Source organism: Schistocerca cancellata, chromosome 4 (assembly GCF_023864275.1).
Source record: "Schistocerca cancellata isolate TAMUIC-IGC-003103 chromosome 4, iqSchCanc2.1, whole genome shotgun sequence".
NCBI lineage: Eukaryota > Metazoa > Arthropoda > Insecta > Orthoptera > Acrididae > Schistocerca > Schistocerca cancellata.
In genome coordinates this window covers 55,382,857-55,402,898 of record NC_064629.1, presented here as the reverse complement: position 1 = coordinate 55,402,898, position 20,042 = coordinate 55,382,857, and the positions used below count along the sequence as shown (strand labels likewise).

General features: G+C 38.8%; 1 protein-coding gene across 1 annotated transcript in view; it reads right to left on the bottom strand.

Annotated features, from left to right (window-relative positions):
* LOC126183224 (uncharacterized) overlaps positions 1-20,042 on the bottom strand; it is a 679,892-nt gene that overhangs the window by 278,139 nt on the left and 381,711 nt on the right. The window contains exon 13 of the mRNA XM_049925008.1: positions 7,337-7,544. Within this exon, the coding sequence (XP_049780965.1) occupies positions 7,337-7,544 (208 nt within the window). The remainder of the gene's footprint in view (positions 1-7,336; positions 7,545-20,042) is intronic.

Genomic DNA, 20,042 nt, shown 5'->3' with positions numbered 1-20,042 from the left:
CCAGTATCAGCACCAGTAAGGTGACCCACCAGCACACATATGCCAGACGACCATGTGGAACATTCTCCGTTACAGCTGTCTTTATCTGTATCTGTATCTGTATCTGGAGACTTGCATCTGCGGTGATGATTTTGTTTCTCGTTTGACACACAATCACAACTGTTCTGGGATATTTGTCATCCATCCTATTCACAGATGTGCCTATCTATATGAGGGACATTATTGTCAACCTTCACATCACCCATCTATGGGCTATGAAGAATCCTCATGGTTGAGTGGCAATAAACCATCAACTCCGGTTCAGCCTTAGTGTATGGGTAGACATTAATGGTGACTTCCTCTTTAGTGTGGAGCTAAAACAGTAGTACAGACAGAGCAATCGTCCTTGTCTAGGGTATTCTCATGTATCCTTTCAATCATTGAAATCTACCCTGTCAAAGATCTTTTATCTTGATCTCCAATGAGTATACCTACATAGGGTCCTATTTCTGACCATATTTCCATGCGAATTTTTTTGCTCTTTAACCTCAGAGGATCATTTCTTGCAGTTTGTCCCCATTTAGCATAGTCACCTGGTATACGGGTTAATTTATGAAAAAATATAGAAATCAAGTATTTACTTCCCATACTAAAATAATATTTTTGGTAGATAAGTTATGGTGATTGATTCCTATGTGAAACATCTAATGACAACTATTTGGTTGGTGCACAAATTTGTATTGTTTTTGTTTTGCATGTTGGTATTCCAGGTGCTATGTGTTTATTTATTGACTGTCATTTTTTATTTGTAGTCCAATGTTGCTGTTTGAGTTGACATGTTGTCATATTGTCATTTTGAGATAGTGACTGGAGCTGTGGATGATATAAAATGGAGTGCCAAGTGGAGAAATTGGAACATTTCTGACATGTTTTTATGCTTCAGTTCAATAGACAAGAGACAGCAGTGGAGGCAGCCAGAAAGTCAGCGGGTGGCCATATGTGCATCTCTGCTTGCTCGTCATGAATTGGCTTGTGAACAGCACCAACCATTCCTACCCTGTATCATTACAGGTGATGGTAAATGACCACTTTATGCTGACATAAGGAAAAGAAGGGAATGGTTGTACTAAACAAAGTAGTAGCTTCCCATACAAAGACCTGTGCACATCCATAAAAGATCATTTTATGCATCTGGTAGAACAATGGCAGTGTAGTGTACTATGAATTGTTTCCCTGGGGTGTAACCATGACTGATGACATATATTGTTAACAACTGAGACATCTTGCAGATACAATCCAAGAACAATGACCAGGAAGACTGTGTGAAGCAATGCTACTCTGCAATAACACTCACCTGCACTCTGCTAGACTGACAAAAACACTATACAGGAGTTGGATTGGGAAGTTATTCCACACCCACCTTATTCACGTGCTCTTGTACCTTCAGACTGTCACCTTTTTTGCTCTCTGTCAAACAATATTTAAGAAGCTTTCTTTCCAGAAGATAGTGCACTCCAAACATGGCTCGATGAGCTCTTCACCTCCTAACTGTATATTTCTACAGTTGTGGAATCAAAAAGTTACAACAGCATTGGACGACTGTTGTAAATAGTGAAGGAGAATTTATTGTTGATGACTGAAGTCTGTGAGATGAATATCTCTTGCTGTATATGGTGTGTGTGTGTGTGTGTGTGTGTGTGTATGTGTGTGTGTGCGTGTGTGTAAGATATAAATTTAGTTCACATTAAAAATACTGGGTGGTATTTTATTTTGGTAGTAATAACTTCGACTCCAAGATAGCCAGAAAAGTCAAAACTTGGGCAGTAGGAAAAAAGAATACTCTGGAATATCCATAAACTTGTTTTTTACTTGTAAATATGCAAATATTGTATAATAAAGATGGGTGATGTCCTGTTAACAACAAGGTTGTCAGGGATAGAATTGTCTGTGAAACATCTATGAAAACTTGAACCATGTGAAAGAAGTGCACCCATTAATCAAAGGTAACATATCAGTACATATTAAAAATAAGCACCAAATGAGTGAGAGGTGAAATATTTTAGTAATACGTATACTTATACAGAAAGATACTAAGAACTTGGCAGTAAAAGGTGACTTTACAGAGAATCAGGAAAATATCCCCCAGTTACAGCATTGTGAGGATTAAGGGAATCAACCAAAGTTAATTTTGATGTCCAGTTGAGATAGTCACGACATATAGCTATTAGTAGCCACAAGAAAACAACCTTAGTTGATCACTAGATGGAAAATGTATATGAATGGACCAAACATATTATGGGTAAATGACCAACTGAATATTAAATGATATTACACTGAGGTGAAGAAAGTCATATACCTCCTAATATCATGTTGGACCTCCTTTTGCCTGGGATAGCACAGCAACTTGACATGGCATGTAATCCACATGTTGTTGGAAGTCCCCTGCAGAAACATTGAGCCATTCTGCTTCTATAGCTATCCATAATTAGAAAAGTGTTGGCAATGCAGGATTTTTTACGGGAACTGACCTCTCAATCACATCCCATGCTGGGTGATCTGGGTGGCCAAATCAATTGCTTGAACTCTCCAGAATGTTCTTCAAACCAATCACGAACAGTTGTGGCCCAGTGACATGGCGCATTGTCATCCATATAAATTCCATCATTGTTTGCAAACACAGAGTCCATGAATGGCTGCAAATGATCTCTACATAGCTGAACACAACCATTTTCAGTCAATGATTGGTTCACTTGGAGTAGAGGACTCAGTCATTCCGCGTAAACACAGCACACACTACTATGCTGCCACCACCAGCTTGCACAGTGTCTTGTTGACAACTTTGGTTCGTGGCTTTGTGAGATCTGCATCACACTTGAACCCTAAAATCAGCTCTTACCAACTAAAATTCTGGCTCATCTGACCAGGCCTTGGTTTTCCAGTTGTCTAGGGTACCATTGATATGGTCATGAGTCCAGGAGGGATGCTGCAGCCCATGTTGTGCTGTTAGCAAAGGCACTCACATCTGTCCTCAACTGCCCTACCCCATTAACGCCAAATTTCACTGCACTGTCTCAAAGGATATGTTCATCGTATGTTCCACATCAATTCCTGTGGTTATTTCATGCAGTGTTGCTTGTCTATTAGCACTGAAAGCTCTATACAAACACTGCTGCTCTTGGTCATTAAGTGTAGGCCGTAGGCAACTGCGTTGTCTTTAATGGGAGGTAATGCCTGAAATTTGGTATTCTTGGCACACTCTTGATACTGTGGGTCTTGGAATATTGAATTACCAAACAATTTGCAAAATGGAATGTCCCATGCATCTAGCTCCAACACCATTCTGTGTTCAAAGTCTGTTAATTCTTGTTGTGCAGCCATAAACATGCCAGACAGCTTTTCACATGAATCACCTAGGTGCAAATGACACCTCTGCAAATGCACTGCCCTTTTGTACCTGGTGTACATGATATTACTGCCATCTGTATATGTGTGTATTGCTATTCCATGACTTTTGTCACCTCAGTGTATTTACAACAGATTTTAGGGAGCTGCTGGCACATGAATAATACATAACTGGTTGTGGTAATCCCAAGTTCTGGGATTGAGAAGTGCTCACATTTGTATTATGACCACTGTAAACATTCCTCTGCCAATGTTTAACCTTTTTCATGTGACACAAAACACTGCAAGACCTGACACACAAGTGTATTATGGGTACCAGTATTCTACCCCACCCGAGAAAGTGTTGAAAATAGTGGACTGAGGAGACTCTTCAATCATTGGGCACATCCATCATCATCTGTGCCCACATGCAACCACTCAAAATTAGGCTGAATATCCTATAATATGTATCCAGTAATGTGGACATCAGAAAACCATTTGCAGCTGCTACTTTTAACTTATGTACAATATATTATAGAAGTCTGTGCTCCAAATATATGTTAGTCAAGTTTCAAGAAGAGTTAAATAACATGATATGGTTTGTTGTAAGGTTATCAGAAGTGTGGTCAAAAACTTAAGACAAAACTGAATAAAAAATATGTCACATGCTTCACTACAGAGGAACAGAGCACAGAGAAATCTCAAGTGTAGACTGTTTTATAAACAGAAAGTTTAAAAACAATGTTGCACATGTAGAAGGAATCTCAGAGAGAATTGTGAAACTTGATTTAAAAATAAAAAATAAAATATATCCAATGGAAATTATAACCGTGTTGGCATTCCGATTAGGATGTGAAACACTTCTGCAAGGGTTACTCAAGCAAATAAGAAACAGCAGATTTCATGATAAAATTGTAGTGAAGGATTTAAATACAAAAGTAGAATGTAAACTAAATAATACTTCTTCTGTGGGAAACTGTAGGTAGATACCAGAAATGACAAATCAAATATTTGTGGAATTTGAAAAAAGAACAATGTGCTTGTCCATCTGGGAGAAAGCAAATAGAAAATGGATTTGAGAAGGACAAAGTGAGAATCAAACCTGAATTCATTTTGTCAAATCATAAAGAAATGTCACAGGATGTGATGGCCCTATCCAAGTCCAAGTTTCAAGTAGAAGTGTGTAAGAAGTAAAATAAAAATAGATAGACAACTTGAACAGAACCGACTCATTAGACAGTTAGCCATTTATGTAGATTATGACAATTTATCAAAGAATAAAGAGATATACTATATTAAATTAAGTGAACTAATTCAGCACCTTAGAAAATTTAAGTTATACAGGCATAGACAAAAGTGGCTATTATTTAACAAAGATATTGGCACAAACATTAAAACACAGTGCAGTGATGAAGAAAGCAAAAGAAAAAAATCTTAAATAGAATGAAGCAACTCCTGAAGAGAATGTGAGAGTTTCAAGAACATGATAGAATATACTGAACGAAACAAAGCTATTCATGGATTTCTTCAAGAGGATGTGAGAAGGTACAGTGAAAATTAGAAAAGAGAAGTTCAAAATGTTCAAATGTGTGTGAAATCTTATGGGACTTAATTGCTAAGGTCATCAGTCCCTAAGCTTACACACTACTTAACCTAAATTATCCTATGAACAAACACACACACCCATGCCCAAGGGAGGACTCGAACCTCCGCTGGGACCAGCCGAAAAGATAAGTAACTACAAGCAATAAAAATGTGAAGAGAAAATAACAGGTATTTATTTTTGGTAAACACCACATTTCATCAACTGAGATCACAGCTTGTACAGTAATTAACAAAAAATAAAATATTTTATTTCATTTTAGTTCATGAGATAGAGAATAATGAAAGTAATGAGATTTTGTAAGTAATGCCAGATGAAATGTGTAAAGCCATCCGAGGTATGAAGAAAGGGAAGAGATCTGGAGATGAGGATACTACAATATAAATGATATAGCAAAATTATTTGTGGAGTATTCTCCACAAATTCTCCAAAACTTTAGCAACATAGTAATTATTGTTCTTCACTGGAAAGAAAACAGGCACAACATAAGTACTGTAGACTTGTCAGGTTCCACTCCATTCTATTAAATGTTGTTGCACTCTTCAATCCAAATACTGGTTTGATGCTATTCTCCATGCTAGCCTATCTTGTGCAAGCCTCTTCAACTCTACATAGATACTGCACCCATGCCCATTTGAATCTGCTTACCATATTTGAACTTTCATATCCCTCTCCATCTTTTACTCCCCATACTTCCCTCACCCAAATCAACCAAACAACCAACCAATCATCCAATTAATATTGTTTCATGATGAAAACACTTTCATCTATGATGTTATCAATAACACTTGTAACTCACTTTCATATTCAAACAAAAATTATATGCCTCTATGGAGTCACATTTCCGAGAGTGCTTCTTTGTAAAGGTGTATTATGTTATGATTGACAATCAACTGATTGAGCCTGTTGTGTTACTGTGTTGTCTTATGTGGCCTCATTAACTATACTTTCTTGAAAATGAGCTTCCATAATTGCTACTGCATTCTTTTATGCGGCCTCATTGTCAAGAATTTCTTGAAAACAAGCTTCCAGTATTTATGGAAGAGGTTTCTTTTGCTGCAAAGATGTGTATGTTCTTCTGGCATGAAAGGGCCCCTGCAAATTTTAGTCATCAGGTGATAAATCATCTAAACTTAACTTCCCCTGGAAGTTTGATTGGCAGAAATGGTCATGTTCCTTGGCTACCAAGGATCAGAAACCTCATCCCTTTAGATTTTGATCTGTGGGGACGGTTAGGAGGCAAAGTCCACAAAGAAAAAGAGAACACAATGATAAAAATCAACTTTGAACTTAATAAACAGCCTTTCTTAACACCTACTGTGAATATTTGTTTGGGTTACATCCTAACACCTGTATCTCTGCAATCAATAAAAATTGGACACCTGTTATAGGAAATGTTTTATCTGAATTAGTCTATACTACCAGCTCCTAAAAGATTTACCGATCCTGCTGAAATACCTTGAAGTTCTTTCAGGGACAATTGCATCAAGATTTTCATTGTGTCTTCTAATATCCAACAATATAACAGGAAGAGTAGCTATGAGACCTTTCTTCTAAAATAAAATAACACAAGTATGCTGAGTGTAGTTCATATTGAAATTATATACAATGTTTTTAACCTTACAAAATATATTCTCTTATAGGGTATTTTTCACAGACATTAGAAATTTGTTTCACATGAAATGTGTCACCTGCAGGTATAACATATATGGAAAATTAGGTTTTTTACATAACTCTGCAGAAAACAGACTATATATAAAAACTTCAAAACAGAAATATTCTGTTTAGGCAGATGTACCAGAGAGTAAATGTTCAGCCTCATTTTGTTTTAACTGTGTAATAGTATGTCATCTTGAATGAAATTTTCACTCTGCAGCTGAGTGTGTGCTGATATGAAACTTACTGGTAAATTAAAACTGTGTGCTGGACCAAGACTGAAACTTGGGACCTTTGCCTTTCACGGGCAAGTGGAAGGTAGGAGATGAGGTATTGGTGGAAGTATAACTGTGAAGACGGGGTGTGAGTTGTGCTTGAGCAGCTCTGATGGTAGAGCACTTGCCTACAAAAGGCAAAGTCCTGAATTTGAGTCTCAGTCCGAATTACACTTTTAAGCTGCCAGTAAGTTTCAGTATGTCATCTTCATTACAGATATATGAAACATTCTACATATAACTATTTTATTAAAATAATACATACTGAGATTTGTGTCAAATCTTATCATATTGCCAGCATTAAGTTCTGTAGGCAATAAATCAAATAAACACCAAAGAACCAAATTTCAACAAAAGGTATGAGTATTATTTTCTGATGATGGATTGTACCTGATGTCATATTGCATACACAATAAAGGCTTTTTTAAAATAAAATGCTTACCATAAATCAAACTGATTTGTACGGGCAAGTTGCAACCCCCACTTTTTTGTGAAATTTCCTCTAAAAGAGAGTAGTGCTGCTGAATCAACATTAAATAGTGCTGGTGTGCCAATATCCGTAGGTAGTGCTGCTTGGTAGGAAAGTGGTGCATCAACACTCTGGTGGTTAATATGAAACTCCTGGTGCAAAATCTGTAGAGTGTTGAAGGCTGAAAAAGAAAACACAACAAAAGACAAATGATAATCAAAATAATATTGTAGCTAACGTCATACCAATAGCATTCTGTATATAAGTCATTATTCAATTTGATTACAGTACCGCTCCTTCTAAATCATTTTCTTATTTCTTTAAATGGATGATTGTAATTATCTGTAATTAAAATTAAAAATTTAGTATTGTCAAATAACATTGTTAATTGTTACTAAAATTCAGCCTTATTCAATGAAATTAGTTGACATGTATATCATTGCAGTTGGTCTATCAGTTTTCAACGTTTGCAGTGGACCTATAAAACTGCCATAAAATATTGCTTTTATGAGTAAAGACCGAAACTTTCAGATGAACCATTTTAATATTGACTAGACTGAATATCAAAGAAATGTGATCATATAGGTTTTCTTGGCATGAAGAACATAACTGGGTTGGTCACTGAAACAGTGTGCATAAAATGTAAATGACAACTTGGCTGAAAATTCTGAAACAAGAGAGAATTTTATATATGATGTTGGTATCTGTTCTTTTGGACATGTCCAAAAGAACAGATACCATCTTCATATAGTTAAGGCTATCTGGCCATTGACCTTCTTCTGAGCTGGATGCACACGCATTGCCTGAACTCTTACGGGAATCGGTAAGATTGTCTGCCGCGAGTAATGAGTGTAATGGGCAGGGGCACTATGAATATAGTGTGTGGACATAAAGTTGGGGATGTGGGTCTCACGGGGAGCATGAAAGGGATAAAACCCTGCAGTCGCACTATCCTCTGTGCCCTTGGTGGCTCAGATGGACAGCGTATCTGCCATGTAAGTAGGAGATCCTGGGGTCGAGTCCCGGTTGGGGCACACATCTTCCATTTTACCTTTTGATGTGTATCAACACCTATCAACAGCTTAGGGTCTTGATTTCATCATCATTTCAGAATTTTATATTTCTCATACCAGAGTGCATAACTATAAATAGTATATTATGCTGTGCATCTTTGATTGTAAGTGTCAACAAACAATGTTTATGGCAATTGTAGTTAATTAGTTAACTGTTGATTTGTCCATATGTAACATTTACATAGATATTAGACATGTGAGCTTGATACAATGACAAAATGCCATTACTAGGAAGTTCCTATTTACAAATATTTGTCTACTAACAAGTCCAGTTTCCAACGGATTTATGCAGTGTTTATAGTCTTCCTTCTTTATATATGTACTTGCAAACAAGTTAGTTGACAACACCAAAACTAACATCACACTATTCATTCATTTCTAATCACTAATCACTCATATGTTGCACATATTAACACTCTTTGGGCTATCATCAGTCCCTGATAATACTCCTGCCTTTGCATTACAAATCTTATATCTCTGATAGAAAACAAAGGGTGCCAATAGGGAAGAAAGATGTATTAAGCTATCATTTATCACCTAAATGGGAAGAAATAACATGTAGTGTCCCCCAAGGTTGCATCTTAGGGCCCTTCCTTTTTCTTCTGTATATCAATGACCTTCCATTACTAACATTGCCAGATGTCCAGTTTGTTTTGTTTGCACATGATGTAAACATTGCCATAAATAGTAAATCAAGTGTGGCCTTTGAAAGATTGGCTAATGAAATTTTCATGGATGATACTAAATCGTTCCTAGCCAATTCTCCATCACTAAATTGGAATGAAAAGTACATCTAATCTAATCTAATCTACAGCCTTCATGATTTTTCATTTATCTCTCTGAAAAACTTGATCATCATAGCTGCATAATACACTGAGCTCACAAACATGAAAGGAAATAAGTATAATGTATCACAGATCTTGTGTGTACATGTTTCCAGTAACATGCCTTGTAGCATGAAAGTATATTGTAGAATGACAAAGATATAAATTTTTAATATGTGCTATGTATTTAAAATCTAAACAATGGAAAATCATGGACAGAATAATTTCTTTGCAAATACCTGATGGATTTTAATCTGGCACAATTGCATGAGTCCACCTTGAACCTTCATGTGTATGCATCAACTTTTTCCCACCTGTCGATAGCATCAGTTGCTGGCAAGCAGCAGTTGAATGAGGTAGTATGTAATGCTCATGTCAGTCTTTTATTTCAAGAGTGCTGTGCTACTGCATAAAATTTTGCCAGAAACTGGGCAACAGCCAGATTGAAACCATTCGAAAATTTAGAGAGCCTTCAGTGATGATAGTATGGGCATCACGCTGATTAAGGAGTTATACAACTGTTTTAAAGATGCCTGCACATAGCTGGAGAGTGAGCCATACTTTAGTTGGCCAGCAACATGCTGAAATGACCAGGTCACTGCCAAAGTGAATGCCGTGGTAGAAATGGTGGAAGAGGTGGGCAGCTGCACATTTTTGGCACATTCCATTATCAAAGATTTTGCCATGAGGAGAGTGTCACTGAGATTGGTGCCAAAGTTGCTGACAGTGGAGCAAAAACAATTTCATGCTGAAGTCTCACAGGCCATGTTGGACTCCACAATGTGTGTTCATGACTTTATGAACACCATAAACACTGGCAATGGGACCTCGGGGAAGGGCATGACCCAGACAGCTTTCCTCACCATCTGGATCAAACAAAGCCTGAAAAGTGCACAGCAACACCAAAGTGATACTGACTACTTTGAGTGTGCACCACAGAGTCAATCACCAAAGAGTACTACATGGGTGTCTTCCATCGCCGATGTGATGCTGTGCAGCACAATAGACCAGACTTGTGGCCAACAGGAAATTGGCATGTCCATCACAACAATGCTCCAGCACATACCTCGCACTTGATTCAGACTTTTTTGGCAAAAAACCAGATTTCTGTGCTTCAGCAGGCTCCTTACTCTCCTGATTTTGCCCCCTACAACTTCTTGCTGTTTCCCAGATTCAAGAGGCCATTGAAAGAAACATAATTTCAGACAAAGGAGGACATTATAGCAGCAATGACAGCTGAGGTAAACTCCATTCTGAAAGAGGCTTTTTCGGCACACTTCCAACAATGGTGGCATCACTGGGAGAAGTGTGTGAAGTCCAAAGGGAACTACTTTGTGGGTAGTTAGGAGTCCAATGCTGCACGTAAGCCAATTTTTTCCCCAGCCATAGGTTGGATATTTTTCTAACAGACCTCATACATATACCCTCTAAAAAACAAAAAAGGAAATAATACACCATGAAGGCATTACCTATGTGTGATGGAAATTAGTAGTTGTGAAGTACATGTACAGATGAACAAATTATGACAGTTTCAGAAAAACTGAATGATATACTCAAGCAAAGGAGCTTCACAAACTGAGACAGTCAATAATGCAAGCAGTTATTTTGCTTGGCATTGGTTGACTGAATTTTTGAATGTCCTTCTGGAGGAAACTGTGTGAAATTCTGTAGAACTGGTGCAGTAGGTCAAAAATTGTGAGCTCTATGGATGGTACCACCCATAATGCTCCAAATGTTTTCAATTTTGGAGAGATCCAGTGACCTTGCTGACCAAGGTAGGATTTGACAAGCTGAAAGACAAGCAATGACAACTCTCAATGTGTACAGGTGGGCCTTTATCATGCAGCCCAGGATGGCTTGCCAAGAAGGCAACAATTCAAAGTGTAGAACATTGTCGACTCACTGCTGTGGTGTAAGGGTGCTGTGGATGACCATAAAAGGCATCCACTTATGAAATGAAATGGCACCTCAGGCCATTACTCCTTGCTGTTGGACTGTATGGTGGGTGACATTCAGGTTGGTATCCCACAACTCTCCAGGGCATCTCTAGAGATGTCACTGCTGGTCATTGGAGTCTGGAATCTCATTGACTGCAGTAGAATTGTCTTCTGTAATGAGTGCTGCTTTGAACTGAGCTCTGTTGATCAACAAAGACATATCTGGAGATGCCACGTATGTCAGTGGCACACCAACCTGACTGTCACCCATGTCCTGACAACCAGGAGTAATGGTCTTGGGTGCCATTTCATTTCACAGTATCACCCCTATGGTTGTTATCCATGGCACTCTTACAGCACGGAATATGTCAACAATATTCTACACCCTGTTTTGTTGCCCTTCATGGCAAGCTGTCCTGAGCTTACATCTCATCAAGAAAATGCCCACCCAACATGGTGACAGTTTCTAGTGTTGGTCTTCAGGCTTGCCAAACCCTACCTTGGACAGCAAGTTTTGTGAATCTATCCCCAACTGCCAAGTTTGGAGCATTATGGGTAGGGTCTTCCAACCAGCTCAGGCTTTGGCATGATATTCCTCAGGAGGACATCCAACAACTCAATCAATCAATGCCAAGCCAAATAACTGCTTGCATACTGGTCAGAGGTGGACCAACACATTATTGACTTGCTCAATTTGTGAAGATCTTCCTCTTGAAGAAGTCATTCAGTTTCTCTGAAACTGTAATCCTTTCTTTGCATGTACATGTACATCACATCTACTGATTTCCATTTCATTATGGTAATTCCTTCATAGTATTTCTCTTTTTTGTCTTTGTGTGTGTGTATCTTGCGTCTGTTATTTCAGAATATGTCTGAAAGAACAGATATCTTACATGATCCAGCAGCCATACAAATATTATTCAAAGGCTTCCAATAATGTTGGACACATTTGGGCATTGAAATGTATAAATGGTAACAGGTGGATATTTGTACCAGACCAGGACACAGATCTGGATCTCCTGCTTAGTGCATGTGGTAGCCTTAACTACCTCTGCAATCCAAGTGCACTTTCCATCCGACCCAAATTTCCAGCCTGTTACACACTACTAATGTAGCATTACCCTTCCATTGAACCCATGACTCACCATTTCAGATTCCCACAGGAGATTGGGCTTGGTGTGCATCAGCAATGAAAGAATGGACCTTCTGTCATCACACATTATTGATGGCTGTTAGTTTGGAGAAGTTCAAATGAACACACACACACACACACACACACACACACACACACACACACACACACATGGGCACGCACATGTGCGCGCAAGTGCCAACCCACCCACCAACCCACACACACACACACACACACACACACAGGGTGAAGATAAATGCCACATGTGGCAGCTGGCATGTGATTCCTGATCCCAATTGAACACAAATGAGTATCTAGAAAACCTAGTCCCACCAACAGGTTTAATAGAAATGCAATTTAAAAAACAAGGCTCTAACAATGCTGTAACTGTTTGCAGCATGGTCAAGAACAGATAGCATGACCTCTGCACTTCGCCAGAGCTGTCCCATTAGCTTAGTGAGATGAGGCAATGCCATGGGGAATAGATATGCAGACACGCCAATGTTTGAGTTGCATTTGAGCCAAACTTTGTTTTTCAGTTAAAGCATCAAATTGTATCTCATTTACACCTCCACCATAATATGGCACTTCATATATTTCTTTCTGTTACTGTTACCTTTATTTTAGCATTAAGACATAACATGAACTTCTTACTGATGTAAATGACCACTTTGTTTTGTCAATGACCCAAATAAAGCCAATATAAAATAATAGTGGGTACAGTAACTTCATCCATATCCAGTGAGATACAAAAAACACAAGAGGTAGGTTACACTATATTGCACATTATGCTATGCACAATAAACCATTCTGTATATTTGGTGTCCAGGCTTATCTTCACAGAGGTGGTACATACACATATGAGCAACATTCACTTTAGAGAAGATATTCAAAGCAACCACCTTGCATCTGCATCCCTCACTGCCAAAGTGGCATGCATGTGAGCTATTAGATTGTGTACAGCCCTGGGTGGGGTAGTATAAATTTATTCCCCTCAAATAAAAATCTAGGGGTTAATGTCTGAGGAATGTGGAGGCCAGAATATTGGACCTTCTGAGGAAATGGAGGCCAGAATATTGGACCTCTATGACCAATCCATTTCCCTGGAAACCCTTCACTTAAATAGTTATGCACATTCATTCCAACGTGTGGTGGTGCACCATCAGACTGAAAGCATAGCTATCACCAAACACCAAGTGGAACATTTTCTAATGCATCCGGTAAAGTACTGCAAAGAAAAATATGATTCAATGGCACATTCAAATTGTCCGCCAATAGATAAGAGCCGAAAAGCATTCCTCCCATGAATACAGCCCACAGGTTTATGACAAAGTGTCATAGGTGACATGTGGCTTGTGTTCTGCTGTTGTGGAAGTTGAAAGTACTTTCACGAGAGGAGCTAGATTCATTAGTCCATATCAAGTTCTTCATAAAATGTTCATTACCTTACACATGGTGCAAAAGTGATTCACAAAACTGTACTCGTTGAATGCATTCTTCTGGCCACTGGTGTTGAGCTGTGCAATACTTCATATTACAACACTTCAACAACCAGTCTTTGGGATATCTGGAACTGCCTTGCAATATTAGTGGTACTCCAACAAGGTGACTGGTGAAGAGTTTCAAGAGTCATGACCTCTTTCTATGTACATCTGGTTCTTGGATGACCTCTATCTGTTACTTGTGGACAAAGATTACTGGTTCCCTGAAGCTGTTGCTCCAGGAGAAAATATTCTTATCAGGCTGACAACTTTAAGGATAGGCCTCCACATGAACAGCAGCAACAGTTTGGCTATGGGATGCACCCAGCTCTAAAATCATATTGATGTACTCATCATTAGTGTATTCTTTTGAGAAGCTGGCCGATGTGAACTCCATAGGACCAGTTATGGTTGTAAACCATGCGAGTAGTAGACACAGGCATGCAGTTCAATGGATCCCACTGTCATGTGATAGGATATTGTCATGAGACAACATGATGTCCTGCTTATAAATGATGAGAACTACAGAATCAACACATAAAAAATAAAAAGGGCTCTGAAGAGGGTTCTAAACATAGGTTCCTGGTAGATGCTGATTTGATGTCCCAGCAGTCTACTCAGTGAGCTATGAAAGGGGGTATGATAGTGTGGGGTGATACACATTCCTCTTGACAGTCCGATGTATTGCTTGATGTGACAAGCTCCTCATTTTCCTCATTTTCTTCATTTTCCTCATTTTCCTCATTTTCATACATGTGTTTTCAAAATACACCTGATCTGATTTTGCTATGTGAACTTTTGTCGTGAATCTGGATGATGAATTGCAGGTTGACATCCCAAGTGCAGCACTTTTTCTTCACCCTCTATATATCAATGTGGTGTGATGACCAGAGGTCCATTCTTTCACTGCAGATCAGATGTGCATGCACGCGTGCGTGCATGTGCATACACACACACACACACACACACACACACACACACACACACATTAGGTAGCTGACCATATTGTGTGAGGTAGCCATTGTCATCTACTTTGTTATTGTTTTGCACTTCACTTATTGTGCAATACATTATGAAAATGAGTGATGAGGCAGTTGCAGCGACTGAGAACTTTATTAAACATATAAATGTATCAGATGGTATTAGTATGTGAACAGCATTTAGAGCAGTTTTTACTTCCATGCATGACTTCTGCTTTCACAGATGTGCAACTTGTGTCAGCACTGAAGCAGGTAGGCATGCCTTGCCACAACCCTCCCCCCCTTCTCTCCCCATGGTTCTTTGATTCTTCACCCTGTGTTGGTCTGTTTGGGGGCCAGGCTTTCTTCCTCTACTCCCCGCTCCCCCCTATGAAGTCTGCCATCTACAAGTTAACACACTGTACAAGGGGCTTCATATTAGTAGTTACCATCTTGAAAGTCTCAGTAATTGCATGAGTTCTATTTCCATTCCGATAGGAAATAAGATGTATGGAACCAGCTATAAAATCCAGTAAGTGATCTCTTTTTATTGTGAAGTAGACAGCAGGTTGTGTGAAAATTCCTGTATATGGAAATGTATTTGATTAAGTCTATGTTCTAGGCACCTTTTAAAGGAAGAACAGGGTTTGTATAAAGAGAATAAAGTCAGACTTGATATAGCAGATGAAATATTTAAAAAGGGAAATAGCGTCATTGTAACCTAGTTTCCCAGTTAACAACTAACTGAACATCATTAAATTCTAGGTGTTTTCGGTATAACATAGAATGTGGAAGAGTGGATAGTGGAGATTTTCTCATTGAAAGAGCCTGAGCCAGATGCATTCAGTATGGGGTTGTACAGTACCGTTTTGAAATTCTTGTAGAGAAAGCATTTAATCTAAAGGATGTCCTCTGCCTAGGTTGAAAAGCATGCAGTTTCCTATTTGTCATAAAATACAGCACGGTAATATATTTTAGTTTAGGGACATCTTCCAGAATTACAAATATAAATTGCATCAATTCATCACATGAGCTACTATGGGAACAGACATGTATCTAAAAATAGGAAAATTTTGCATAATTATGAACGTCATTAAGGCTTTTGAGACTTCCTGTGTTGACGTTGACAGTTTCATTTCTGTGAAAGGCAGTTGATAAGTACACCCATGGAAGTTCCAGTTTGTCAGCAAACTGTATGAGCTGTCAGACTGATAATTGATTTGTTCTTCTACATTTATCAGCTATACTCAGATAACAACAAAGTTGTGATGATATCCAAACGTACCTGTGGACTCTTGGAGGCATACAAAAACAAGAGGTAAGACTCATCCAGACATCGTGATTCTATAAAAGTAGGATTTGAAGGACTAAATAAAAAAAATTAGATGTATTATTTCTTCTCACATAAATGAAGCATTTATAGTGAATGCTACTATGGTATTTGTCAAGCTGGATGTCACATTTGTAGAAGCTGATCAAATCACAAAATCACCAGAAGTTATTGATTAATTTTCAAATGATTACATTAGGCTAGAAGGGGGTTTGAATGATGTCTACAAAAAGAAAATGTCAAAAACTTCTAATAAATTAAGGAAATTTTTCAGTTGCTGAACTCACACTTATGTTCAAATATTTAATGTTTTACATTATCATGATCTACCACAATGATCCTGTGTGAATTAAGAAATCACTGTTATTAACAAAAACTATGAGAAAATAACAAAACTTTTCAAAAATGTAGGTACAGCACATATAAATACACTCCCTTATTAAAAGTATCTGGACACTCCTATGTAATGTAGAATGGAAATATCTTAGACCATGTAGCTACAAATAGGCCGAACTTTACCGACATTGTCAGTATAGAAACAGAGTTAGAAATTATAGCAACTATGATTACAAAAGTTAATAAATCAGTCAAGAAGGTTAGATAGAGCAGATAAGCAGTTATTAACATCTCACTTAGAAAACTGGCATCAATTACTACCAGTCAGATGGATGTAGAGGAATTACTGGCAAAGTTTAAGCTGATTGTAAATCATGGTCTGGAGAGTTATGTGCCTACTAAGTTGATAAAGGAGGGAACAGCTCCACTTTGGTTTGATAATGAAATTTGGAGGATGCTAAGGATGCAGAGGCTGTTGCACTCTCAGTTCAAAATTGATTGCACAAATGACAAGTGAAGGCTAGTAGAGATTTGTGTGTCTGTAAGATCTATGCGCAAAGCATACAACAACTACCACCATCACAACTTAGCAAAAGATCTGGCAGAGAACCTGAGAAAATTCTGGTCTTACATAAAACTGCTAAGTGGGTCTAATGCTCATATTCAGTCCCTTGTTGTCCATTCTGGTGTGGCACTTGAAGATTACAAAATGAAAGCTGAAGTTTTAAATTTCACCCTCAAGAAATCATTCACACAGGAGAGGTGAACAAAAATACCATCATTTCAGATTCAGACAGACTCCCTTATGGACAACATAGTAATAAGCATCCCTGGCATAGAGAAACAACTGAAAGATTTGAAAGAAAATAAATCATCAGGTCAGGATGGAACCCCAGTTCAATTTCACAAAGAGTGATCTACAGGATTGGCTCCTTACCTAGTTTGCATTTATCATGAATCCCTCATCCAGCACAAAGTCCCAACTGACTGGAAAAAAGTGCAGGTGACTGCAGTATACAAGAAGTGTAGAAGAACAGACCCATAAAATTACAGACCAATATCCTTAGCTTCTGTTTGATGCAGAATCCTTGAACATATTCTCAGTTCAAATATAATATATTTTCTTGAGACTGAGAAGCTTATGTCCATGAATCAGCATGGTTTTAGAAAGAATCACTCATGTGAAACTTAGCTTGCCTTTTTCTCACATGGCATACTGCAAAATATGGATGAAGGACAACAGGCAGATTCCATATTTCTTGATTTCTGGAAAGCATATGACACGATACCACATTGTAAGCTGTTAATGAAGGTGTGAGCGATGTAATAAGTTCACAGCTATGTGAGTGGCTTAAGGACTTATTAATAATAGAACTTGTCCTTGAATGCAAGTGTTCATCAGAGACATTGTCAGGAGTGTCCCAGGCAAGTGTGATAGGGCTGCAATTGTTCACTGTATACATAAATGGTTTGGCAGACAGAGTGAGCAGCAATCTGCAGTTGTTTGCTGATGATGCTGTGGTGTATAGTAATGTGTCAAAGTTGAGTGACTGTAGAAAGATACAAGGTGACGTATACAAAATTTCTAGTTGGTGTGATAAATGGCAATTAGCCCTAAATGTGGAAAAATGTAAATTGATGTGTATGACAAGGAAGATCAAACCTGTAATGTTCAGATATGAAAGAGTGGTTCACCTGTAAAGGAGACTGCATATAGGACACTGGTGTGGCCTGTTCTTTAGTACTTCTCAAGTGATTGGGTTCCGTACTAGGCTGGATTCAAGGAAGACACAAAACATTTCAGAGGCGGGCTGCTATATTTGTTACCAGTAGGTTTGAACAACATATAAGTGCTATGGAGATGCTTTAGGAACTCAGATGGGAATCCTTGGAGAGAAGGTGACATTCTTTTTGAGAAACAGTATTGAGAAAATTTAGAGAACTGCATTTGAAGCTGATTGCTAAAGAATCCTGCTGCAGCTAACATATATTGCACATTAAGTACTGTGAAGTTAAGATATGAGAAATTAGGGCTCATATGGAGGCATAAGGCATATAGATAGCCATTTTTCTCTCACTCTATTTGCAAGTGGAACAAGGAAATGACTAGTAGTGGTACATGGTAATCTGCATGTGTTTATGTAGCAGGTATTTCGTGGTTGTTATGGAATCACAAATGCAGTGGTAACAACAACATGTTTATTCAGCAAAACTCATGCATTTAACTTAGTCAGTTTTCCAGCAGAGTGTAATGCCCAGGGTGATGGTACTTGCCCAGTGACACATGAGGCAGTGTGAAGGAGCATCGAGGCAGTCGAGCCAGGAAGGCCACCACAGTGAAGGAGCAATTTCAGGGCCTTAGTGAGCATGGAGCTATGTCAGGCTTGCAGACATCAGGTATGCAGCATCAGCAGACTTGTATGAGGACCAGAGGTACCCAGGAGTCAGCTGATGTCAGCTTACAGCAGGCCCCAGCTGGAAGGAGACTGTTTGGGCCCTGGCAGCATCAGGACTAAGTGCGGCCCATAGATCAGTGGCTAGTGGAGGAAGCAGGTAGTTGTAGATGACACTGAATGACCCACATCATGATGATGGCTGGTGTGGAGGCCCTCTTGCTGTAGAGAGTGATCAATGAAAGGTACTGTTAAGTCCAGATGGCTAGTATTTACACTTGATCACCTTGGTGCTGTTATGAGATGCCACCCCTTCCAGTCATGCATGGGTCCCAGACAACAAGTGTCAGGACCCTGTGTTTGATAACCACACTCACCACAGTGCTGGAGAAGAGATTTTTGCCATGCCAGGTTATCACCTTTCCAGCACTGGGAGCAGAATTTGGAAGCACCCTGCTGACTTGCCAGTTTGCAGGTTGTGGATCTGGCTTGGAAAAATGGTGACAAAGTACTCCTTCCACTCTGTATAGGATTTGGTCCACCAGACTGTGTAAGTCCAGAGAGTTGACCAGAAATAGTCTTGGTTGCAACAAAGTGGGGGTTATCTGACCGTACATTATGTGGTACATGGCTTTCTGTAGCTCCACTATCTCCATGCAGGCATCCAATACACTATCAACAAGCATGAACAAGAGTGTTTCTACAGCCAAATGGGTATGTAATAGGTCAAACTGGCCTTGTATTATACTTAAAACCCGATTCCAAGAACTAACTGCTGCCCACACATTACTCATCAGCTCTGCTGTGAATCCCCACAGAATTCTGATATTATTCAATACCCCTTGTTTCAAAATTTCTAGCTGAGTTGTGTGGCATTCCATCATTGTTCTGGGAACTTCTACCTCATTCTTCACGTTACTGACATGTCATTGAGTCCCCATGTTTCAAATACCATTTCCAGCAGTCTGCCTCCTGCATCTATGCACCCTGGCTTCCACTGCTTTATTGTGTGCACCACAAAGTCCACAGTGTGCTGCAAATGGTCCCACAGGTGCACATATGAGTGACATAGCACACAGTTCTCCCTTGTATCTTGCTTAACACTCCCTTCCTCTTGACTTCAATGTGTAATTCTGAGAAAGCTTCAACCAGCCTTCACATCTTATTCGTTACTTCTTATGCATTATAAATTACTCTCAACAACCAATGGTGAC